The following is a 26,971-nucleotide window of genomic DNA, read 5'->3' on the forward strand; positions in this document are numbered from 1 at the left end:
TTTTTTTCCTCCCCTACTGGCTATGACGGTGTTTAAATGTAAGCATTTAATGCTGTGGTTCTTTGGCGTTACATTCCGTTAACATCGTTTGTGAATTGTCCGTCATTAAAGTTTAATATCTCATGAGCTGCTCTAATCTAAATCAATTGAGTAAAAAAATCATATGACGGAGTATAACAGAGATTTATGTTAAGAATCATCATAACATTGTTAAATTAAATGGTGGACATAAAAGCTATCAGCTATGTTAAATGCCAGTTATGAGTCAATAGAAACAACAACAACATCGCATGCTTCATCAACTTAGTAGACAAGCAAAGATAATGGGATCAGCTGGTCCCATGTTTTAAAATCTTATACATATCTTATTTATACATACATTAGCAGACAGTGATATGTTGTCTGTCAAAGGTATAGCATGGCCTAAAAACACTAATATGCATTTGAGATGACTGGTATGTACAATCAGCCAGAATTTCAGCCAACTTGTTGATTGAGTGCCTCCCAGTTGCATGTTTATCACTGGTTCTTCAAAACCACTTAAACCCAGCTGACTCTGAGGACCAATCAGGAGCCCTGGAACTGCCAGGGGTGTGATTAGACCTCTAGGCATCTGACATAAATACAAGACAACAGACAGAAAGGCTGACTAAAGTGACGCATATGCCACTTACGAGCCAAAACCGAGGCTTATGGGCCACATCAATAACAATATCTTCAGCCAGCAGTCTCTCTGCAAATCAATACACCATACCGACAACACAAATTAGATGTAGTGCAACTGCACCCACTGTTAGACACAAAACCTTCACTTGCAAGTGCACATTCGTCACCGTGTTCTGTGCCCATGCATTTATGACACAAAACAAAACAAAACTGAGTTAAATCTGAGCTAAGCTTCTGGCTGTACTGCAGGTTTATGAATTACACTCCTTTGGCTTTAGCTTGTCAAGCACTTCTGAATGGATTTGGACTGTGTGACTTACTATTTGTTCTGTCTACACACATGACACAATAGTTTGTGTCTGGCACAGCTAGATGGTTAACACTGGCACCGTTTTTTACGAGCGTTATCATCGCCCAGTCATCGCTCCTTACCATTTTACTGTCTGCTGGCAGCAATGACAGCCAAAAAAAGTCATAATAAACATAAAGGATTTGGCCCATGTAAAGTAAATACTGGTAACGGCAATTATTGTTTTACTTTTATTTTCATCCCAGAAAAACCTCAGTCTCATCTGTTAGACTGTCTTATCTGTTAAGTGTCTTAATCCAGGGCGACTCAGCTGTGCTACTGAGGGACACATGTTGCTATTTCGCTTTCATGCCAGATTTCTCCAACTGGATCAAATTGGCTTCCTTTCAGTAACAAGCTCTATTCTGTAACAATTGGGACACCAGTGCTCCTGCATTGGTCTGATCACATCTAAATCTTAAATAAGCAGCCATGGCTTTCAACGCGTCACTGCAGATATTAATGTAATCACTGAGTTTTGTTGTCTGGTCTCACCATTGTCACTTAACCCTGATGATACTGCTGCTGTCTGCCAGTAAGCGTTACAAGTCTTTGCCAGTAATCGCTATAATGCATTTAGTGAGACTTTGCTTGATGTCGCTATGGTGTACTATATATCTCCCTTTCAGTGGGCTCAAGGCCATGTAAGAGTTGCAGCACCATCTGTCTCTTTCAATAAAGTTGAGAAGAATGTCAATACCAATATTATAAAATGGAATATACATTTTAAAGATCCATGTATCGAGCCATAATGTTAGTTTAAAAGATACACAAAAAGATGAACATTATCGACAGAATGTGAAGAGGTTTATGTCAAAGATAATTAAAGAAAATTAGTTCACATAGTGGTGTAAATCATAAAATACACAACCATCCCTTTATATCCGTGTAGCAACTGTGTTTCTGAGTTATGTTCTCTGGTTACTCCTCAATCTGAGAGACGTAATCATACAGAGAAATCATCCCCAGGTCAAGAACTACATTGGTGCATTTCATGTTTGATAACTTTATACAGTAACGGGTTAAGGATTTTCCATCCATGCTAGATAACATGTCAACATAGTCCAAAGACAGAGGTAACCCCAGGAGTTTATCAGTTTCTCAAGCCGCCAAGCGTTCCTGAAAAGAAAAGCATAAAAGAGGGCTATGGTCTCTTGATTTAAAATGCTATCAGAAGTGAAGCACCTGTGACTGCGAGTGGTCTACCTGTCTCCCAAGATAACCCGACGGTGGGCTGAACACAAGCCAGACCTGCTGGCTTCCCCTCGCACTATCCAGAGATTAGATCTGCTCTTGTTTCATGTTAATGCTCATTGGCTCTTTCACCTGGGGCACAGCAGCTTAGTCACAGAGCATGTATCCATACAAACTCACACTGTAAATATACTGTATTTATGGGCTTATGTATGCATTCTATTTTCTCTCTCACAGAGATATGTCAGTATCAGTGTATTGTAGGCCGTTAAGTAACTCAATTTGGAGTTAGTTAGCTATAGGTAAGCTTTCTAGCAAGGTTGTAGACTGCCTAAATGAAAATATTTGTTGAAAAGGAAAATAGACTTGGTAAAGTGTTTCTTAAAGGGCCCGTTATTCTGCAAAAATAACATCCAGACACAATATCTCGTGGATCGACTCAGTGAGAGCAACACTGGTACTAAGCTTTGCATGCCCCTTAGCACAATTTTACAAATCACTTTAAGACTTCACAATGAAAAAGACTTCATTTATGGTTCAGTGGCAGACAAGATAAAACCGTAGCAGTTGTGCTACGGCAACTTTATCGGCAAACATGAGGAACAATGAGTGCCTTTATGTGGATGGAAGGCAGTTATAAAGTAAAATGACTAACCAATGACAATTAGCCCGTATCTGATTAGCCCTCTATATCACTAGCCAGGAGATATGGGGAGAGAACACAGGAATGTAGCTGGAACCACTATTTTGTTATTCCAGTAACTGTACGGCAAATGGAGGCAAACGAAAACAACATCATTATCTGCTGCCTGAGGAAGTTTATGAGCAGGTGTGAAATAGCGGCGGCGTGGTGCGCGGATAGAAGAATGAAGACGGAAGGAGGAGGAGCAGGAGAAGGATGGAGTAGAAGGGGGAACGCCACAAACAGACTGGCTCCGCGGAGCCGCTTTGGCTCTCTCCCTACTGAGGAAAGAATCCAGCCGTTGCTCATTAGCAGCTGGAGTTTCATTACCACAACAGTTGAGCCTGTTAAACGCACCCTCGATGAGAACATGTATCCTGCTTCCCGGGGTTCAGAGGTACGAGGTGATGCAAAATTCCACTGTTTGAACCGCAAATGTCCTTCACTGGGGGCGCAGACGGAACGTCCAATGAGACATTACCCCATACTGAGGTGAGACGGTTGCTAATAAACTATCTCCGAGTAAAAATGAGATCTGGAGAGTGGGGATAGTAATCACAGTTGTGACTGACTTCTCAGCTTGACGCTAGCTGTTATTATTGTGGCTTTAACTGCAGCTACAGATGGCGTTTCATTAACCATTTGACCAGCGGAGCTGAAGCTTCTTCATGAAGCCATTCACCTCTGCGGGGCATAGCGGCTATGGTGTGATGATCCTCAAGAGATGAGCGATGCGGATTAAAGTAGCTTCATTAAATCAAGAAAACATACAAAGTTTCAGCCTCTAGCAGCTGATTAAAAAAGGAAATCAACAATGAACCTGATAAGCCATAGAAAGCACTCCGTTATATTCAAAAAGCAATCACAGGCCATTCATGTCTGCTGCCACAGAGTCAGTGCCTGCCTAAATATCATCATAAGTTAAAAAAAACAGTAACAATGGGTCTTGATTATACAATTGGGCTTGAGTCTTTATAAATGGTACAACATGCAGCCAGTTTTGCTTTATGTGCAACTGACGCATTGCATTTATTCTTCTTTGGTGTAAAATCTTTCTCACATCTTTTCCGTCTCTTTTTTGGGTGCTTCACTTTCGATGCCGTTAGTCAGGACAGCATATCAACTGGAACCACCATATGAGCACAGAGCAGCGTGGCGGCCCAGAGCTAGTCAGTGGGAATCTCAGATTACAACAGAGAAAGAGAGAGAGAGAGAGAATGATGCCATTCGGAAAATGACACATTTGATGGCTAAACATGGCTACAGTTACAAATTTAAATGTTTAACAATAATAATCCTCTGAATAGCAAAAGGGATTACATTGTCTCCAAAAATTCTTATCAAGTGAGTGACACAAATTATACAGGAGATTACAATTAATGGTCAGATTACTACCAGAACAGATAAAATCAAAAAGTAGTAGTAGTAGTCAGATGTTTAAGAGGAGCAAGAGTCCTAATTTCAGCACTGACAAGATAATCAGCACATGAAGAAACAGGTGCCAAGTGCTTTAGCGTAGGTCTCACTGGAGTTGTAACATGGGGGGTCGTAGGAGAGAGACGTAATTGTGGGAGAGGACCAGAGGTTCACTCTTGATTGACAGAGACAGAGATTTGAGACCACAGCTGAAACAATTCCGACAGGCGTCTGCTGACCGCCTGTTGCAAAATGCACTCGTACACACATACGTAAACAAAAATAAATGTACTTGTGGATACAACAAAAATACAAATTGCATTCACACACATGAACAAGGAATCCTCATCAGAGAGCTATGTGAGATGACTCCGACGAAGGTTAAACACACGTTTCCTATCTTAGCCTGCAGCCCATCCTGCTCGTCCACAACAAAGAAGAACAAAATGCATACGTTCAAACTCCACACGCAAGCTTCAATATTTAAAATTACATTCACCATTTTAGACCAAAATACCACAAAAAGCCTAAGTTGCAGTCAAGGCATAACTAGTGATGTGAGTCATTGTTTTTTTTTGGAAATCCAAGAGATGAATTCTTCAGCACGACACAACAAAAAGTCCATTAAAAACCCATAAGACCTCACTTCATTCAGGGCCATAATGTCAAACAGTGCTCATGCTGCAAAAAGACTCAGACTCAGATTTTTTCCGGCACTTTATCAACATTCCATGTTGACGCTGACCTTGTTTCCAAAGCTGCAATGTCAAACAACCATCTTGTCCTGTCCCAGCAGTTAGCAACCAGCCAGCGTTGTTTACTATCTGTGAAGTAGGAGACAACACAGGCTGGAAGACGCTCCCTTTATTGACAGAACAACACAGGATACCTCCCTCCACATCACATGCACATCAATATAAATGAATCCAGTCGCTCAAACCAGCCGATGGCAAACTCAGACACAAGATCTGACTGCGTGGTGTGACTTTAAATAAAATGGCATATGTAGCTGTGCTCAAAAGCCTGTCAGCCGTGCAAGGGGCCTCAGCCTACAACAGCTGGGCTATCACAATTAGCCACCATTAGTCTCCAATTTATACAGCACCTAATTGTACATAATTAGTTGAGTAAGTTGGCTCATTCCTGTTATGTCTCAGCAGTAAACAGCTTTTACCTGCTAACAATAACTGCGGAAAGGAGGTCCTGGCTTAGCTGGCTTATGTTTATTGAATAACTGACTGTACATTGCAGCAAACACAAGGAGCTGCTTGACCTTAAAAACAGGTCAGCTATTTCTCCAGTTCTGTGAGAGTCAATATTTAGGAAGATGAACACGTCACTACCGAAGCTGGAAAATAAACTAAAACGTCTAAAATGCCTGGAGCTGCTCCAGGAGAGACCAACGTTTGCTTTTGTTCCAACAGTGCAAAGAACAATCAAAATGTGCTATGTGAAGCTGGGGACAACTTTTTAGACTGCAATGTAATGTCTTTTTTGTTATTAATTGACCAGAACTGTAACTGTTTTCTTCATCATCAGGATTGGACCAGAAGAAATACATAAAGCAAAAATGAATCATGAGATTTGAAGCAGCTTGATGGTTCTCTACATTTTGTGTTAGCAAAAAAATACATCCTGAAGGGTTTGAACAGTAAGTCCTTGAACAGTAAGTCCATCACATACGTATGAGATAGCAAGCCCTGTTATATCACGCGAAGAGTCATTTTAGCCTAAAATGAAATTAGAGAAAGCACAGCACAGAAGAAATATATTTATATATTATCTATATTTCTTTTCTCTGTTGGACAACAAGATGTAGGATGAAAAGATTAGGAAGCACTGTTTCTAAGACGGCAGCGTACACGTGCTTCAAGGCGGGGCCTCGGGTCTGCAGAGGAAACCGCATGGGCAGGAGGAGAGGGGTGTTATTCGTCCAACCTGCAGTAGGCATTTTCAAACACATAGCACCATGCGTGAACAACTACAGAGAGTATTCACAGAAATGATGGAGCCTCGAAAAAACTTTTCTGTATACGGCTCAACATCAGCTCACCAACAGCGCCAGTGCACCAGCTGTCATGAGATAACATTTATCTGGCGTCTGCTATCTGCCGGTAGCTCCCGCTCTGGGTTGAAACGCCGCTCTGTGCCAGCTGAATGTCGGACACACCCTCGTGCCTTGGTATGTAACAGTCAACAGTGACCGGGCTGCCCTGGTTACTACCGTCTGCGTATGTGAGCCATGTACAATCAGAGGGCACCACTTTCTGTGTTGCCCTTCGCTAAAGATAACGCATCCTATAACTCTACTTAAGCCAACGGGAGGAATTTGAGCGTGTCCTGCTCTGCTGGAAACCAAAACAGTGCACTTAGTGGAACATTACACTCTACACAAACAAACACGACGCCCGACACAGAAGAGAATAACACAAAAAAGGCACACCTCACATAAACGTGGAAACTCAACATATGTGCGATTACTGAGATGTTTACGGGCTCGTCTTTATTGCATTCCCGTGAAACAAATCCAGTCCTCCGGTCAGACAACGTGTCCCTGCACAGAGGGAAACCGACTCCTCTGTAATCCAAACACACACTTTAAAATAAACACGGCACTGTTGTGTGTCTGTATAAGAAGCTGCATGGAGGAACATTGCTCAAACGCACTGGTACTTACATGGACCACTCACGCTGGAACTAACACAACCCTTAAATTACAGAGCCCTACCGTTGACCCCATGGAGACGACAGGGATAATCTATACAACACAGGTATGAAGACTGTGCACAGAACGAGCGTAAAGTTGGGAATTACAGCTTACAACATGTACGTTTCTTATACAATGCCTCCAAAACACACGAGCAGATATACACATAAGTGAACGAAAGGCAAAACTCACCATTATGTGAGGACTCCTTGTTGTCAGCCACCTTCCTCAGCGCTGAAACGATGGCATCAGAAGGAACGCGAGGACTCTCCACATATTTGGGCTTCCTGATTGGACCTGCTACCACGAACCGAAGATACAGGGAGAATGAGAGAGAGAGAGAGAGAGAGAGAGAGAGAGAGAGAGAGAGAGATGCAAAAAAAGGAGAGAATGAGGGAAACAGAGAAAGAAGAGTTCTCGCTGGATTAACGTGTTCCAGATGGGACTAGAGATGAGAGGCAGTGGTGTCTTAGTTGGACAGGCTTGGCTGCACTCCGTAGCTCGTATAAACTCACTCTCTCTCTCTCTCCCTCTCTCTCTCGCTCTCTCTCTCTCAGACAGCTCCCTGCGCTGATAGCAGCTCTGGTCTGTCTAACAACCCAGAATATTGTCTGCATGGCTGGAGACTCCCAGTGAAACAGCGCGAGCCAGCTCTGGGAACGTAAACTGCAGCAGGAAACCACAACAATTAGCCCCTTAGTGAACTTTAAAAAATGAATATTTAAAGACACACACATGCACTGCTGGGGATCCGCAAAACAGACAAACAGTTGTTCTGCTCGACGATCCGCGAGCGTTCCCTGGAAAGTATGCCGCTACTGCTGCATATACACACGGGTGGATTAAGGTCCGCGTGTCCTGCCGTAAGTCAGAAGATGTATCTGGGACAGCGGTAGAGTCCTCAGAGGACGCTCTTTGTCTTTAGCGAAGAGTCGAGGTTAGTTGGCTGTTCTGTTCCCTCCGCTCTTACCCTGACAGAATTAGAAAATCCCACAGCTCCACACAGAATGCATGCTCACTGTGCCGAACTTCAACACAAACCACTGACAGACTCGCCTCACTATAGACAGCTGCTTCTGCAACGGTTCCATCTGGTTAAATGAAACTAAATTAACTAAATGTTTCGCCGCTGTTGTCAATCATTTTTAATCTGCCCTAAAAAGACAAAAGATAAAGTTCTCTCTTTGATTCGCAGCAGAGTTCTATTAATCTCTCCTAAGTGCAGCACTATAATTGTTTATACACGCAGGAAATCCAGCAAACACACCAGACTGAAGACTAAGCCACGAAACAAACATCTCCCGAGCAACTAGATGCACGCATTGCAAGTCCTCTACTTCTATCCCACAATTCCTGGTGTGAAAAACAAAAAGATCAAGACACAAAAGCAAAACAAGAAATTAAACACAGGACATAATCTGATAACATGAGGTGACTGTGGAAATGTAGATGCATAAATCCATAGAGAACAGCAACAGCCTGTCTCCACTCCATGCTACGCCAACCTTGACCTCCCGTAACCCAATCCAAACCTCTTCCTCCTCCCCCAGTCTCCAGTTATCAGATGACTGTATGTGTAACCCCAGTCATAACAAAAAGATTAGATGGAAGAGCAGCGATAACCATTTCCTATTACCACATTTGACAACCGGTCCCTCCCGCCTCCGGAAAATAAATCCTGTGAGTCAGATGGAACAATTTCTTGAACCACAACTGTGATCTTGGCCACAGATACTAAGCATGGAGGTGCGGGGGAACGGAGGGGAGTTAGAGCGGCAGCCGTGTGAGGGGGAAATTATCTGGAAGTGTCCTTGCAACGAAGCGAGCATGAGAGTGGAAGTCATCTTGATGCACAGTGCCATCTATGGATACGCAACTTGAAATGCATAGTAAGGAAATGGTGCTTTTGATAGTCGAGGAGAGCTTCTGCGAACTGATAGTCATGACAGCAAGTCAAAGAGCTCAAAGTAAAAAAGCTGTTAAGTAGGCTGTTAAGGAGCAGGAAGCAGTAGTCGTGGTGTGTGGTGAAAACTTCGTCTTTTTGGATTTCCAACACGTGCAATGTGTTACAGAATATTTATGGAGAGATTAAGTCTAAGTCAGAAGGGGACTGATCCAGTGAAGCATCTATAAATGCAATCCAGGGCAGCCTGTTATTTAGCAGACAAAGTCAAAGAGTCTGTCTTGAAAACCTCCATTCCTCTGTGGATGGTCAGGCTCAACCTATTACCCAGGAGTCACACGGCTCCAATTAGAGTGGACCTACAGAGACAGAGGGGGCCGTGTGTGAGACACACTTACTTCATGTAAATATCTCAGACCAAAAGCGCACTCCCAAATAAACTCCGTCAAGTGTATTTCATCTAAAAACAACAGGGGGCATAGTTGGAGTAATTTAAACCATATGCTTAAGTTCAGCTTCGGTTTACACAAAGTACCAAAGAGGAACACGGGATCCACACATGAAATAACAAACGTGTGGCTGGCTATCAAGGGTCATTTTTTAAGGGCCACATCTGAGGGCTGATGATACGTGGAAGAGGCAAAAGGTGCCTTCAGCAGGACTCTGATGTCAGAGCATCAGCTCACGACAGACAAAGCACGCATGGCTTTTGTTTTTCCATTCAAAATCTAATCTCAAAATTTAACAGGGTGCCATTACCGCTCTGCCCTTCTAGATGGAAGCACTGACAAATAAGCAATTGCGGTTTATAACAGGCATGAAAAGGTTGCAGAGATGGAGGTGTCAAGAGGTATGACCCCTTGAAGGACACTGAGAGAGGCAGCAATCAGACATGTTGTCACTTTTCTCACTCTTTGTCTGGAAGCAAAATTCAGGACGTTAATCTAGTCACCTGCGCAGTAATTGGTATACAATTAACAAGTCTCAGTATTCTGAACACACCCCCACTCAGAGAGGGCGGATGAGATATATTTAATTGCTACAAAATGCTGACAAGGGGGAAAACCCCAAGGGTAGTTTTGGGGTTGCGACACCAAAAACTAACATAGAAAACAATGAGGTTCCTATACGAATAGTCTGAAGTTATATTTAAATATATGGTACTTGATCCTTATTATTTAGCAGAAGTAATGGTTAATTTTTGCAGTTGTGTTTCTATTGATAGTTTTGATGAAGTTTGCTATTCAGTTGCAACATATGCTTACTGTATCAAAAATGTTCCAACTGTCAAGAGTAATATTGTACACATTTTTTCCATAAGCGAATGTTAAGCGTGAAAAAAGATCAGCTACTTACGTTCAATCTAATTTAATATATGTTTAAATGTGCGGAGGGCTCTTTACTCGCAGGTATTCGCTGTGAGATTCAGAAATCTGTGACCTGCGAGCTATCACTCAGCACGCACATGCACACGCACACACATACCAAAGAGTGGAATACCTATGACCAACAACATACAATGTCCAGTCGAGGCCAGTGAAAGAAAAGGATTGTTCGTGGTTTTAGGAAGCGATCAAGGAGTTTTTTCCCAGCATTCTTCACGATGGACTCTGACTTCTTCACATTTCAACTTTTCAATAAGACAGTGTGCTCTCTTTGTGCAGCAAAAATGAATGAAAGCCATCTCACAACAGCCCTCTTTATGCTCCAAAATGTCATTCTTCAACTCAAAATTTGAATAGAAAAAAATAATGTATTAGATGAGACTGGCGTTCTGAGTGCTGCATGTCAAACCTGGCTACCCGTGTTATTCATGGAGCACATGGAATATGCTCGCTCGTGTTAACAGCTGTACCAAGCCTTTTAATCTGCACGATTATGGTTGCAAAACAGCTAAGAGACAATTTATATGATGTTATGTTAATGCAAATGCTAATTTATGATTCACTTCCCATTCACAGCCGGTCACGATGCAACTACCCTCTCTCCTAATGCAATGTCTGCCTTGTACCACAAAGAGCGACTGGTGATCTTTTCCCAACACTACATAGTCATCACGGATCTCACACATGCTGTTTCACAAAGCTGATATGAATTATGTAGCAGGTCTCTCCACTGTGCACATCGGTCATACATTTTCAAAAAGGTAACAACAAGAACTCAATGTAATGAAAGGCAGAATTTCTCCTTTTCTCCTGACCTTTTTTCAAACTAGTGTGATGCACCACTATATCATATGGGCATTCTGATTCTACGGACTGGCTGACGGAGTCTTAGGCAGCAGGTTATTTGGGATTCCATGCAGATGAAAAAGTCGACTGCATGCGATAAGCAGCCAAAGCTGGAGCGAAGAGCAGTGAAGTGGATATAACTTTTCACTGGGTGCTCATCAGAGGAACCTTTCAAAGGGTTCTTGCAGCATCACAGGGATTTTTTTTATTTTTTTTTTTATCTGCTCGGCTCTCAAAAAAAAAAAAAAAAAGGCATCAATATTTCCTCTGGGCTGTCTGGTTACAGTCAATACCCCAGAGTTGACTTCAGGAGCGCTCACCTCAAAGGGAGCTACAACTGACTTTGAAGGCAGCTCCTATCCTCTTGACAGAATTGCAAAAATAAATTGCACCCATCTGGCAATGAGGGAGATGAAAAATGCAAAGTGGACGAACAATGTGTTCGTACCAGATAATGTAATGATAATGTGACTTATTTTAAATCAAACAATGACGTGGCAAGAAATGAAGTGGAGAAATTAGCTACAGTCCTAGAATCCTATTATGCAAGTCTCCGTTCAAGGTGGTTTTCAGTTTAACCAGACATCCTCTAACTACGAGGCTTAGTGAAACCACACAAATCCATGAGGAAACTCCACCAAATTATTTTGTGTGTGTGTTTTATGTGGTGTGCCGTGTTAATTAATACCCTCTAAAGTTTTAACCCCTGCTCTGGAAGAAAAGGCATTTTACAAAATGGTCATGGTACTTAATAACCACAACTAAAACAAACTGTGAAGACTCTACAGCTTAAAGAGCTAACCACCACTACAGCATTATGTCTGCGAGGGGGGCTGCTGCCACAAAACAGAGATAAAGAGGAGATAAGCAATAAAGAAGTCAAAACCTAAAACCATTCCAGCAGAGACTTTCTTTCAGCTTGGCCTGATTCAATTAAAGAGCACCAACGGGGTCGCCACGCTGCCTGAGTTCTTGAAGCATTTCCAGATTCTTTGGTAGGAAGCTCATGTCCAAACAGTGAACCGTGCTGTCTACGGTGATGATTTGCAGATCTGCTTGTCTGATCGATATGCGAATCAGTCTCTAAGCCACCAAAGGTAGAGCTCCCATCAAAGAAAAATGCAATCAACCCCTTTTTCCGATATACACAACAACAGCCTCCCAGAGACAATTCCCCCCCCCTGTGGCCTCATTCCAGATGTACTAATTAAAATGATACACTGCCCACGACAGCCATAAATTAATATGAATTGCTGTTTTATGATCCCTTGCAGGCTGGCAGGGAGAAGCAGAATGGGGCTCGCGGTCTTGTCACGTGACTACAGAAAGGTCACACATCTAATGAACATACAGTGGCAGGACCAGAATGTGTCCACCACCTCACACCTCAGGGATGCAGGCCGGTTGTATCGATTTTTGTGGTTGTGTAGTTATGGAGAGGTGAGCTTCGTCTTACCACAGGAAGTAGCGCGACCTCTAAGACAACAGATGCTTTTAATCCCCCAAAGGCACAGTAACCTATTCCAACCAGAGGAGGTCACTGTGTAGATACCCAGGAGACTGGTAGAGGTGGAGCGCAGAGGGTTTCTAACCTTTGGAAAAAGTCCTGAAAACTGAAGTTCCTGTGTAATCGACTTTATCCTACCCACTTGAGATTGGATGTTCAAGTTTTTCAGTGATCTTTGACCTGCACTGGTTTGGAGCAAGATGGGTCCATTCGGACAACATTCTTGCAGTAAATGTCCCTCCCAGGGCCTTCGTGGTGCCTGTAAACTATTAAGACTATAAAGCCTAGGTGCTGCTCAACACATGTCAGGGTGCAGTGTTTCATGGTTAAGCTCTGGGCTTAGCTGATCAAAGCCGTGGCACTCAACGCCACCAGGACTTTGTGGCTCAGGCATCCGTCACACTCCTAATTAACTCAATGTTTCTCTGTTGTATCCTGTGAAGTTTTCATGAAGAGAACGACCACTATGTTTGAGCCTTCTAAACTGCGACAGATTATCCGATGTGTCAGGAAATGAAGCCAGGCCACAGAACGCTTTTTTGAATCCGTGAAACCACTTCCTCCTCACATCAGTGACGAAGGACAATAAATCAATGCGTGGAAGAAATAAATTAACTGATGAGATTTACTGCATGATCCCTTGAGTAAAAACTAAACTGGTTAAGAAGACTAGTTGACGAAAGAGCTGGTATGTAGGAACTTAAAGGAAACGTTCTATAAGCTTAGTGCTATTTTAGTAAAAATATACGTCATATTGAAATCATACCAATATTTCCAGCTTTTCTGCCAGATATCGGGGGTGAATCCAAACGAGCTATCTCACCGACGATTGAGCAGGACTGCGGTGTGTCTCACGCTCACTTCAACAGAGATGAGTCTTAAATTGAGTGTACTACGCTGCTTCCACAGCTCGACAAGAGGAGTAAATGCAGCATGATGACCCATGTTGTTTTCGTCGCAGAGCTGAGACATTTCCTGCAGTATGTGTTTATTAACCAGAGGTGTGAACTCTCCCCCTACGGGTTTTCACAGTTACCTGTGAGGACTGTGGAGGAGAGCCTACAAACCATCCCACAATCCTCTCTCTTTCCCCGTTGTCCGCCATAGCATCCTATCTTGTCAGTCCATTCTTTCCCTCCTTTTTCAATGCCTCGGAGCACCCCAAGTGGGAATATGGTTTTAATGAGGGCCTATCCCCGGGGGCCTTTTCACCTCGACAAAGCCAGCCTGCTCTCTCTCTGCAGCTCTCGCTCCCTTTCTTGTCCCTCCTATCACGTCTGTAGATGTCCGTTTCATCAACACTCTCTTTAGGTTTTTAAGGTAGTCTGATAAGATTTGTTATAGGGATTAAGCACATAATCAATTATTAATCAGCTTGCAAGTCCATTACTATGTGGAGAGAATTATGTCAAATCTCCATCCTTATCTATAGTTGAATTGAAGTATGTAGTAGCATTTCCTATTAGAAAGCTAATTTAAAACAAACTATAATCAAGCGAAACACAACAACTTAAACCTAAATCTTAAAACTGGGGTTGAGCAGCTAAATGACAATATTAACAGAGATAGAAAAGAAGTTTGTATAAGGATTAAACCATGCTACCCCCCCCCGTTCCCATCAACTCATCTTTACACTAAACGGATCAAAGCTGCAACCACTCTAAACAAAGACCGGACAGCCCACAGATGAGAGCCACATGTGAGTGGGGCCACATTGACCACTTAAAGCATGTCTCTCCTCTTTGCCAAGTCTCCACAATACAAAGACTCAGGTTGAGACAAGTTCAGCTACAAAGGTATCCCCTGCTTTGAAGCCCCCCCCCACAGCTGCTGACAGGCATGTTCTCAACATGGTGGGTAGAAAGAACCCCGGGAGGGGTGATAATTAGATCCAGTGTAAACACATGTCGCCCGTTACCAGCCAGTACAGTGTAAACACGCGGTGCAGTTGTAGAAACCGCAGCGTGGACACGAGGTGATCGAATGTGAGGATGAAGTGGCAAAAACAAGCCTCTGTAGCCCGTCTGAGCTCACGGTTTAACTGTTGGCATCCAGCTATTGTTACTACTTTATCCCCTTGTCTCCCGTATAACTTGGATTAACCCACATTTTTGGAGCACATTTAGCTTGTTCGGGGTGCACACCGGCAATGTTTTGTTCTGAGCGTGTTTCACCTAATGGACACATCCTGAACCATCAAAGCTTGAATATAGTAACAACCGGTACCTGGTGACCTCTTGCTGGGGCGTAAGGGCATCATGTAGGACTGTCGTGGCAGGAGAGGTGAGGATGGGAGAGACATGGACACTCCCTTGGCCAGGCTTAATCTGAAAACATCATCGGGGATGTTGGGGTGCCCGCTGCCAGGCCCCTGGAGTTGAGGGTTTCCCTCTGGTGTGAATCTTCGTTGGGCACTGTGACTGTGGACATCACCTGTTGAGGAGAACCACAAGGTTTAAAAATAAATATATATATATAAAAACAGCTGTGGTATTATTTATGCATTGGCATAAGGACATGAGAGTGTACTTTTTGTTAGTGATAGGTATGCGTTGACCCTGAGCAGTATAAAAATAACTGTGGGCTTTTAAACCTGTTTACATTAAAGTGTTATTGTAGTACAACTGTGTAAAAACTATGATTGAACTAGTGTATGTTATATGGATGTAGTGCACACTACTCAGTATTGGGGATGTGTTTACAAAGTGAATCATGCTGGGCTCGGCTCTGTTTTAAGAACAACCTAACAAGCAGAAATATTCTAGAACATAACACTGTCAGAATGTACCAGAGGGAAAAAAAAAAGACACTTTTTCCAGTCACCTAGAAACTCCATGACCCCAAAGGGAACCATGGCAGTGGCTTTATAGTATTCTGCTCCAAAGACACGATTTAAATAAATTCGCAAAAGGACAATTTAAGCCAAACAATTAAAATCATACGCAGAGAACAGAAATTGCAAACGCTTTTTGTTTGGATAACTAAAGATGACCGAGCTGACCTTGAAGCTGACCCAATGGAAACAATGTACCAAACCATTTACTTTTACTACCACCAGGAATGTAAAACCTCAGAGGAAAACTTTATTTTTTCTGCTGCAGAAAACAGCTCGCTTCTGACAGGATGCCATTTTGACATTAAAAAAAACAGACATCATCGTAGCTATCAGGTGAAACGATTTAAGCCCCAAAGCTTTTCAGGCACAAAGTAAACTCTGTGAAGTCTGGGACACATTTGTCAACTTATCAAATTACTTTTCACAGATTTAAACACAACAACACTAAACGTTGTACGTCTGTATAGTTATTCAGTTGAATGTTATGCTACCATGTCACAAAGGCAGGTGCCACAGGCTTGCAAAGAAAGAAATCAGCTTACACAGCAGGGATAAAGGTGGATTTAAGCATACAGTCGAGTAGTGGAGATTCCTTCCTGATTTGAACAAAACTAAAATATTCAACATGCAGTTTCTGCTGTTTCAATGGCACAACGCTTTTAAGAAAACCAATACACACAACTCAAATCAAAGTGCCACAATTACATCATACTCAAGTGTATTCATTGTAGCTTTTGCCATGCAGTGGTTTATTAATGCCGTCTTTTTTCCCTTATTGTAGCGATCCTGTTTGCAAACTGCTGCATCTGCCACTGCAGCCCAAGGGAGGGTTTACTGTCCTCATTCCTCAATCTTCACTTTGCTGAGCCTTGCTTGTGTGCCTGCAAGGGTTGACGAAGAACCTAATAGGTGCCAAATATTTTTTAGATGTGTATTCCCATAAGAAAATAATCCCATGTGAGATAGGTGACTGAGGCAGAGTTACAGGTATTTAAACGTCCTCGCGTGTGAAAGGACACCCCTTATCTTACAGTATAGTTTTGCTTTCAAACTTTCATTCAAAAAGTTAGACATTGGTTGTATTAACACTTTATCTTTCTTTATTTTTGCCATTCCAAAAAAACAAACATGTCAGAGATAAGTCTCTTCATATGTTCCGAGGGCCACAAACATGCATGAATAGAGGTGGAGAAAAATAACAGAAAGAACCTGGATCCTTGAAAACACGAGACTACAGTACATATGTATTTAAACCCAGGGTCATGGGCCAGTGTGCATTTCTCATGCCACATGAGAAGGACGTCCAGTTAGTGGAGTTAATAATGCTGTGTCATTGACCACCGAGTTAAGATAACATTGGTTGGCTGAGTATTTGTTATTACAGTCTTCTTCTCTCTCTCCAGGAATACAGCAGAATGCTGATCAAGTCCAACTTGGAACACAAGCACTCCCCATCAACTGGGCTCATGCACGTTTAACACAATGCTTATTTTGCTTATTAGCGGATTAGATGACATCTTCACAGTTTGTTGCTTAGACAAAAGAATTGTATCAACCCTGAAGAAAAATAACAATATTTACGTGAGACGGTATGGGGACTATTTAAGTTTTCATAGTTTTTTAACACTCTGCCCATTATATATTCTGTCATTATACACTGGAATTAAAAAAAGTTGTAAAAACAAGTAAGATTTGAGAAGCTGAAACCTGGTACTTAAGTGTCCGTACACATGTGAACTCAAAGTCCAACATATTTCAATCAACCCTGAGCAGCTTAAAGAGCCCAAATTACATTTCATAACAATTTCTATTGGCTGAATGAACCTAAGCTTGCAGGGCTATGGCTTGAAGGAGAAAACCTGTGGAAGAAGAAATTTCCTTTTTCAAAAGGTAGGGGCATTTGCAAAAAAATGCCTCTAATCTATATGATGTTTCTCATGTAAAAACATGATAGATTATAATCTCCATGTATTCAAAACAGAAAAACGTGTGAAACTAGTCGTTGTGCTGTGGAATACATTCCAGTTGTTCAGAAAGCCGCTAGCTTGCGATGTAAATTTGCACTTCCAGGGCAGCTATAGTTCACTCTCTGTCCACCTTACATCTAGGACAAGCGATCCCCTCCATTTTTCTGTCTCACCTATTCAGACACTGTTCTCCTTGGAGAAATGGCTCCCCACAGTCTCCACACATGACTTCAAGACTCACAAATTACTTAAACCAGCTTCTGGTTCACTTGATGGAGTCCAAGCTCTGGATGGAAAATCCGGTTTTGCTTCACTGAGGACCAAAACCTGAATGGAAAGCCGAGGAGCCAGCAAACGGCAAAGTCATCTATTCTGCGGCATCAAAGTTGCCCACTCATTATGGCCACAAATTAAAATGTAAGCATTATCGACCTCATGATAACATGTAATACCTTACTAATAATACGGACCATACGTCAGCAGAGCCAGCTAAATCAGAACTGCAGATGTGGTGCACCACAGTAATGACAATTAGCTTTGGTGCTGTTTTCAGGACTGTGCTGCTCGGGAAGACAGCCGATTAGTTCTGACGCCTGTCTGCATCCAGAGGTTTGTAGAAATCACTGAGGACTCAACGACAAGAGGCGAGCTACTATTAACATCCTGTTTCTCTCCTCGGGGAATGAGTGTTGTCGGGCTGCCGGCCTAATCAGAAACAGAGACCCATTTTCTCTCCGCCTCCGCCTCGCCACGGGGGACATAAAGCTGTTCTGTGTTTTAAAGGGCTCCTAAACAAAGAAGAATGCCAGAGACAGGAAGCGGAAAGGTTGCAATGACACCTCCACATGCCTTCAGATGTGGAAAAAAAAACTTGTGAATGACCCAAAAGGTCACTTCTAGTCAAAGCTAGGAACTGTCGTGACCCTGACCTGAGGGAGACCCACTGCGTCCACGTAGATAGTGACACGTTTATGCGTCTTTAGAGAAGTGTGTGTCTAAAGACAGTCAAAAGAAATTAAAAATTACATTCAAACAATTAGATTATCTATTTGTGTGTCCAAGGCCACAGCGGTACCTCATTCCCACCGAAATGAGGTGTCAGCAGGCTAAAAGAATCCTACTTGCTGCGAGCGACATCGTTTGTCATGTCGAGTAAATATCACAATATAAAACCTGTTTTTTCAGTTTAAAAAGCAAACACGTCGGCAGACAGCAAGTATACTGCCTTTGCATCATTTGCGTCGTTACGTCTCCAGTTTGAGCTCGAGCGTACGACTAATATGCGGCTTGTTTACATGATGCAACGTGACGCCCCGTTGTAAAGACAGGACGTCACTCTCTCTGCAGCCGGCTTCTCTGCCATCATTACGGCTGTTGTTTAATTATTCCTCGTTCAGCTTGACCGAACATTACATTTAGTCTTCAATTAATGAAAGTGACCTTGTGTGACTCCCGTGATGCGATGCATTAAGTGCATGTGAGGAATAAATGTGACAAAGATGCCCATGTGTAGATGAAAACGCTGCAATGCTATACATATTTTTTACTAAACTAGCAGGGTCTAAAGGCTAAGTCGAGAAGCTGCAAAAGCTGCCAGCGGAGTGTTCACTTGCCAGAGTCGCAGCAGGCCGTGGCAGATACAGGTTTCAGCCATATTGCATGCTAAAGAGATTATGACAAAGTTATAATTTTGGTAGTTGGTTCTGAAAACAAGAGGCGCCACATAAAAGCTGGCCGTCCAAGTGCTGGTGAATAGGCTGCAGTGTATCACGGTGACTGCTCTGCCATCTGACCAACACTTTATAACGCAGAGGGACACAAGGACAGAAACTCGCCAGGGCTATTTCAGTTACTTTCCTAAACCCTGGTTGGGGCAAGGCCTGCAATTTCAGCCCCTGCTGTGGTCAAGGAAATCAACCCTTTCTAATTATACAGCGCTGCACTAGGATGATGTAAAAATGATTACAGTCCCTTGCATGCTCTTTCCTCCTCATCAAAGTGAAGGGCCAGAGCGCATGAGGGCATGCCCAACCCATAAAAAAAAAAAATGATTCAATATTATTTCAAGACATTGATTTAGAAGAATAAACATTAAAGTACAAATCAATTTTTTTTTGAGCAGGTCAATCGAGTTAATCTTAAACGCTTATTCCATCCAATGTTCTGTCTCACTGGCTCCCACATCTGTGGTAATGTCATGGAGATGGAAACACTGTACTTTGGCTTGAAACTACATAAAAGGGAAATATGAGATGTGGCTGACTGCTAATAAGGGTATCTTCATTTTGAGACTGCACACAAAAAAAAACACTCTTCTGCATTCTGATTTCATTAGTGAATTCTTGTCCGGGCTACGCGACAAAGTGACCACCTTCATCAAATAAAAGTCAATCAAAATTAATTAAAACCTATTTCTTTTTTTCATGCCCGGGCTCAGCATCCTCCCTTTCCCCCCTGCTAGCATGCTTGGCACTGTGCACGTTGAATGCTAAATGCTTTTACATGTCAAATCTTTTAAGGGCATAAATCTGGATGGCGTCTCAAGTTAATTTGTGCAATGGAATGTGATCTGTCACTCCATGTGAGGGAATGCAATCCCCTCCTGAAAGACACAGACTCGTTTCATTGTCATTTATCAGAGGCCTGCACTGTCCAATTAAATGACATGACCTTAAGGTACCCACACTGTATGGGTTTATGCCAGACTCGGAAAAAAACACATGCACTCACTCACAACAGAAATTTCAATACAGCAGCTCTAGTGCCTTGTTTACAGTCCTGTGTGACACGGTGGAATGGGGCTCCATATAGTGTGTGAAATACATTTTGGGGGGGGTCTCTGGAAAAATCTTTCAAAATGTCTATGTCCCATTATAGAAACTGCCAAAAAAAAAATGTAAATATGAATAAATAACAATCTTGTTGTGGTGTTTTTTTATATTGCTAATGATATTAGCCTTGTGTATAGCCTAGTTGATTGCCATTCATTCTTGTATATTGCATATTGTCCTTGAGTGAGGGACAGTTGCTCCTAGATGCTGATGGGTTAAATGTAGAGATCACATTTCATGTCTGTACCTGCATGTATACGACGATTGTAATAAAGGTTGCACTACAATGGTGCACTACTACGCTTTCAGAGATGGACATGCTTCAGCATGCACAAAGACATTTATGCTCAACATGTTGCAGAATTGTCCAAAACACCAGGGGGCATACAAACAAAATGTCCTGTGAAGAAGCAACAAGTCAACGAGTCACAGCTCTCTGGGGAGTCAGCTAAATGACATCTAAGCACTCAAAAATTTACATTAATTTTCACAAGAATAAAGTTGGACAATGGGAGCCTGTGTTTAACCAAAGAGGAGTGGAGGGTTGGAGGACTGGCTGAGGCAGATAATCATAATCACCATCTCTGACTGAATAGGAACTGCAAAACTATGTGATGTAGAAAAGTCTCAATAATCACAAACAGAATAACTGAATTAGCAGAGAGGACCAGCGCTGTTTCTGTTAGTTTGTCCACAGCCTGTAGCATTCAATGCAAACCACTTGGCTTTGCCACAAAGAATGCGATTTAAAGTGCAAACTATGTTCGCAAAAAGCTGGTTATACAAGAAAAGTCTATTTCAACAATAGGATCCATGATTCCACTGCTATTTCTCTCAATTAACATATACGGTGCACACACAAACACATGTACACCTTCTCTCTAGTCAATTTTGTGGACCACAGAGAAAATGAAGAAAGGCTATAATTAATGCAGATTCTTTCAGTCGACACACAAAGCACGATGACCGTAGGACAATTCACCAAAGGGGGAATTCTCCCGCTAGACTGAGTGCCAATGTGGATTCCCTGTGTACTTCCGAGACCGGGGTGACAGGCTCACAAAAGCTGTCATGGTTAAAACACAGCAACCCACAGGGAGGAAAGAGAGCCAGACAACAAGGAATACAGCGTGGGGGGAAGGTTTTTGGTACGTCGTCTGTGATGATGGAAGGATAAATTAGATCTAATATGTTAATAAGATGCAAATCACCCAGTTAAAAAATCAATAAATCATTTTAAAAATAAAAAAAGAATACACATTTCCTGTTAATCAAAGCAATACAATGAGTCTGTGAAAGAGGCATCAATGTTTTTCCCATGAGGCCATTCTAATTTTAGACCACTTTACTGAGTCAGCAGTAGCCATAGGAACAGTCAAAATACTGTACAAGGCAGCCTGACAAAAGGCTGTAAAACCGAGAGCGATGTAAGTGATAAATAATAAAGCAAAGCGAGTGCATTAGCTCTCTTACAATGCGCTTGTCACACTTTTGTTTTCACTTGTATAACTCGCACATCGTTGTCCAACCGGCTTCATTGCTGGTGCAGAATTAAGTATGCAGGGAACAAAAGGCAAACCAATATGACATCTCTCCCTCGCAGCGTTTAATTTTCTTTTCTCTTCACTCTTGTTTATTGAATGTTAAGTATATTAACAGACTGATCCACATGCCTCCTGTGGGCATATCTTCTACCATGAAATGTCAATTTTGTCTGCAACAATCAAATTCCATTAACTCTTCAACTGGCCAGAGCAACTCTCTTACGGGTTTCAAAGGATTACTCATCTATGCCGGTGGCGCCTGAGGAGAGAAAACAACTCTGACAGGGTCTTTAGTTTTAGCTTGTCAGAAACAGGAACGGTTCCCGCAGCCCCGAAACCCTCAACTCAAATTCATATGCACTTGATAATGAGAACAAATTAGCTGCTTTATGCAAAAGCTAAGATGCTGTAGGCAAAGCGAGACTGCAGAATGTTTTGAATCCAAAGCACTAAGACTCTGCCCGTCTCTCTCTTCCCCTCTGATGCACACTCTGCAGTGGCCCGAGCTCTGGAATGCCTTCCCCACCGGCCCCAGGGGAAGAGAGACTGACAGGGAGGGGTGTGTGTGTGTCTTGGGGAGAATAGAAGAAGTAGAGGAGGAGGCGGGTAGCACTGGGCAGGCAGCATGACATTTCCCATTGCTCTTCATAAATCGGCATTTTTAGTGGGTATGGGGGAAAAAAATATGAGCCAGCCAGCATCTTCACCATGTTTTATTTCCAGATTTGTGACAGGGAAGCACTAGGAAGGCCGGTAAATGGACTTTCAGAGAAATACTGTGTGCTACATAATAGTGCAAAAGTCAAGTGAAGCAGATTTTAATTAGACCATTCTAACCGAGCAAGAGGATATTTCTATGAATACCAATGAACCGCTTGGTGTACCTGAAAACAGTGACAGAGAGTAGGTGTGAGAAAACTGTGAAAACCCACAATACTGGCCCATGACTGCACACATTTAGTCATGCCTACAAAGGAAACTCCAGTATATATACTATGTGTGCGTTCATGCCATCAATCTGTCTCAAGGTCACTGCAGAGTACAATGTCCTCAAAGTTAAACAAAATGCAGGAAGAGCATTACTGTATTTCCACCGCCGAAATGCAGCTTTGAAAGAGGTAGTGTGTGGTAACACCTATACATTACAATTGTTGTGTTGCCAAGAGTAAACAGATTTTTCTAGATAAGATTGGATTTATTTATAAGAACAAAATAAAAAAAGATTAACCAATGAAATGAACATTAAACATATACAGTGGATTCTAAATAAATAAAATAAATACATATATTTTCTAGATGCAATGTCTGCGTATTGTACACAAAAGGACAATAGCACACATAACATAACAGCCAACGTTTAACCATCCGTGTAAATCTAAATGAACCATGCGGCCATGTTGAATTTCCAAGGGCTAGACCTCGTTTCATCAGAGAAAGAATAATTAGGGCAGATCCACCGGTGACAGTCCCGGCTGGAGAGTTATTGATATTCATGCGTGCAGTATTATGTGTGAGGTCCCAGTATGAATGTCTCTCTGCAGGCCTCCTCAGTATCAGACAGGCAAGTGGGGTGCACTGTTCATTCCCACACTAAAAGGGAAAAAGGCTCCATCTCACGTCCTATCCATTCTTTTCCAACACCCCTAATCTTTATCAAAGCCATTTGTGTGTTTAAAGGGAGCTGTTGTCTGTGATTTAACACTCTTGAACAAGGTAGAAGTACATGTCATGAGTGTTTATAATCTATACATACCTGAGTGCATTAACTACAATAATTAAGGCCTTATAAATAAGGGCATGTTGGGGCTTCATGTTTGTTATTGTTGCTTCTTTCTGGCAATATCTCTGATTAACAGTTGAGGCACATAATTGACTCGATGATTTGGCGTAAAAAGCACGGCTACCTAGTCTCTTTTTATTGCTGTTGAGCAACATCTGCATTGATGCGTCTAGAGTGAAGCCATAAAACGCCTCACATGGGTATTACATGGGGTTAATTACACCAATGTCCTCTATAAACAGCTGGTACAGTCCAAGCAAAGGGACAGATGGATGATGGATAACCGAGCACACTTGTCCATACTGTGATCAATCAATGTAACACTGCCAACACAGCTCTGGGGCCACTGTGCTTCAAAGTGGAGGAGTCACAACGCAGACTGACAAGAAGTGGATTTCAGTTCTCAGAATTCTCGGTCTTGGAGATTTCCACTTCCAAATTTTCTCCTATCTGTTAAGATTACGAATGGAGCAGCTTTGAGACAGAAGTGGCATTTATTTCCAGGCAAAAATGCAATGTGGTCTGGAGTCCGGCATTGCCATGGAGATCTTGGTTGAACAACAGATTTGGATTGCCATTAGCACAGATCATTAGGCAGCGCTTCTCCCGGGGCCAGGTGAGGTCATGAGAACACCACTAACCTCTGGACAACAGCCTGTTCAGTAACGTCAAATGGACGAGGATGTGGCACAAAGGCTGCCCAATCCTTTCAAAGAGCCTAATCCCATAAGCAAACAAGGACCAGGGGAAATCTTACAGCATTTTACCGTCTTTGAAAACCTTTGTTCATAGTGAAACCGTGTGAGTTCGCCTCATTTCATGCAATTAGAAGGTTGATAAGACCTTTTTTTTTCAACCTTTTGCAAGTGAATGTTTTCTTTATTGTGAATTTCATGATTAATAATGTTCTACATTATTATTTTCAAGTTAATTATTACCCCCTCCACAAGGCCAGAAGAATGCGCCTCAACTTCTATCCTGCTCTAACTGCTTTTGTTAGCCATTGGTACGCTTCGCCAACAGTTTTCAAATAAAGACTGATCGTGAAATGCCACCTTTAAAATAATAGCTATATAAATATGAAGAGGGAGCACTCTGTGCAAACTGCTCCTCTTTGCAATAAGCACCATCCCCTGTTCCTTTGAGGCTGGGCACAAAGGAGCCGGGGTCATTAGTTCAGCCTGTCTCGGACCCTCCTGAGCTAAGGATGGCAAGACATTCATCTGCAGCCACAAATACAAGAAAGGGGAAAAAAAAGCAAAAGAGTCTTAGTGTTCAGAAATGCAGAAAGGAGTAGTGTGGAGTAGGGCAGAGGAGAGAGAAAGGCGCCCTGAAGCCCAAGACTGAGAAAAGGTCTCCACAGACACCCACGCGGACTCTGTTACGGCATGAGTTGGTGTCCACATAGAGAGAGAAGAAAAACGCAACCCTCAAAATTCTGGGTTAAATATCCAAGTCAACCTTAGAGAAGTACGACAATGAACAGTGAGTCATTTGCACATCGCACTGGTGACAGCATACCCTTCTGTATAAAAGGGGACACGTTAAGTGCTCATTTAGTTCACAGGCAAATTATGTTAAAGGTAGGAAAGAAAAAACAGAATATCAGACGGGAGGAATGTGTCTGCCCGGCCAGTTCACGCTGTAATTAGAAAACCAGTGGCTTGCTGACCTCTCTAGCCCACTGCCATGACAGCCACTATCGCCCCTTCAAAGACTATCTAAAACACCCTGGCATGTTAACTGATAAACTGTTTTTCCCTCCGCTTTGAAGTACCAAAAACTATTTGTGCATGGATGGGGGGTTGGGTGGGTTGGGGGTGGGGTGCTGTAGATGACATCACCCCCTGCTTCCATCACGTTTTCTTGTCCGTTGCTATGCACACACTTCCAAGGTCACAGGCACCACTGATGCCGAGTGTAAGAGAGTCAAATTAGGGAAGTGGAGAGTGGTCGCTGGCTGCTACGACAGACACCGGGGCCTCTGAGAACCAAATTCTTCACCTTCAGAAGCCACAGATTTAAACGTTAGGTAGTTCATTGAGCTCTTCTACGTGTGTTGTTGGTTGCAGCAAAAAAAGGATACAAATTATAGTTTAAATGAAAAAAACCCTGCGAAAAAAAACCTATTCATCAACACTTAAATTAGCCGTAACAATAGTTTTAATCAAAATGTATTCAGATTCCGATCCCACAAGGTCGACCTACAGAAAGTATCAGCATATTTTATCGATCAATGTGAAAAATGTTGCTCTGAGCAAACATCAGTGAGACGGATGAATCACTCCTAATTGGTAAGGAAGAATTAACAAGCCAACAAACACAATGTCAGGTTGAATAAAGAAGTGAAATTAAATAGCAATTCAGTCTGATAAACAAGGCTAGATTCTGTGCATTCGAGCTGTAAGAACACGACTGTTATGTCATTGGCGACAAATATTGATGCTGCTTTAGTGCCTTTTCAAAACAATTAATCATTTTGTGTTTTTCAAGGTTAAGCCAATTAAGTAGAAACGTTGATATGAATCAGTTATATACAATTAGATTGTTTGGCAATAAAAAGGAAGATTTTGTTGCATGGAAAGTGATCAGAAAATGATGAGCTTCGTAGCCTCTCTTCTTAGAAGTCTTGTGTCATGTGGTGTGAAAGTTAAATGTAGCCGGGTCCGAATGTTTGTTGTGAAAGTCTCTGCAAACGGAAAACAGCGAGGGCTGGCCGAACAGGTTCACTGCTTTCCCCCGAGAGCCCTTCAGAGACAGGGAGTGTCCAATGTGGATACACCTGAGGTTTGTGGGCGTGTATATGTATATATGTGTGTGTGTGTGTGCGTGTGTTTGTACATGAACGCGTGTATAAGTGAAAGAGCGGTAAGTGGTTTTGAGCTACGCCCTGCTAATCGTTGCCTGCTGGCTGCTCAGCGCTTTGATACCCATGTAGGTCTGTGCAGTCAATGGACTCTTTGTAGATCAGGTGCATTCTTTTCTCCACCATCTTAAACCAGCTCCATAACTGTCTGGACGTGGAAATCTAGACAAACATGACCGGGAGCAAAAAATAGCAAACACGGGGCCAAAAAAACCCTTTCACAATTGTCAGCGGAGTTTTCGTTTAACTAAAGTAACAAGCCGGGTGTAGAACGGTAGCCTGGATATAACCCTAGCGGTTGTTTTTAAGTGATTTGAAGATCTTTTTGAAATATACTTGAAAAGTTCATGTTGCAAACTTAAGGCAAACACGGGGCTTCATAGCATAGAGTTGTTTTTAACAAATACTGAGCTGATGATAAAAGGAGTCAGTGTTTCTGGTCTGAGCACCAGTTATTATGGTTAATCAAAGGATGTTAATGTATCTTGAGGT

The 26,971-nt window shown here is 42.4% G+C and overlaps 1 protein-coding gene across 6 annotated transcripts in view; it reads right to left on the reverse strand.

Moving 5' to 3' along the window:
- tanc1b (tetratricopeptide repeat, ankyrin repeat and coiled-coil containing 1b) overlaps positions 1-26,971 on the reverse strand; it is an 86,370-nt gene that overhangs the window by 41,791 nt on the left and 17,608 nt on the right. For 3 of the 6 annotated variants that reach the window (XM_084022773.1, XM_084022774.1, XM_084022771.1), the window contains exons 3-4: positions 14,882-15,088; positions 7,207-7,314 (exon numbers count right to left, since the gene is read on the reverse strand). In XM_084022773.1, coding sequence (XP_083878899.1) covers positions 7,207-7,314; positions 14,882-15,088 — 315 coding nt within the window. The remainder of the gene's footprint in view (positions 1-7,206; positions 7,315-14,881; positions 15,089-26,971) is intronic. The other 3 variants (XM_084022775.1, XM_084022772.1, XM_084022776.1) reach the window with 2 other exon arrangements.

The sequence above is a fragment of the Eutrigla gurnardus genome (genome assembly GCF_963514095.1).
Source record: "Eutrigla gurnardus genome assembly, chromosome: 12".
In the NCBI taxonomy this organism is placed as follows: domain Eukaryota; kingdom Metazoa; phylum Chordata; class Actinopteri; order Perciformes; family Triglidae; genus Eutrigla; species Eutrigla gurnardus.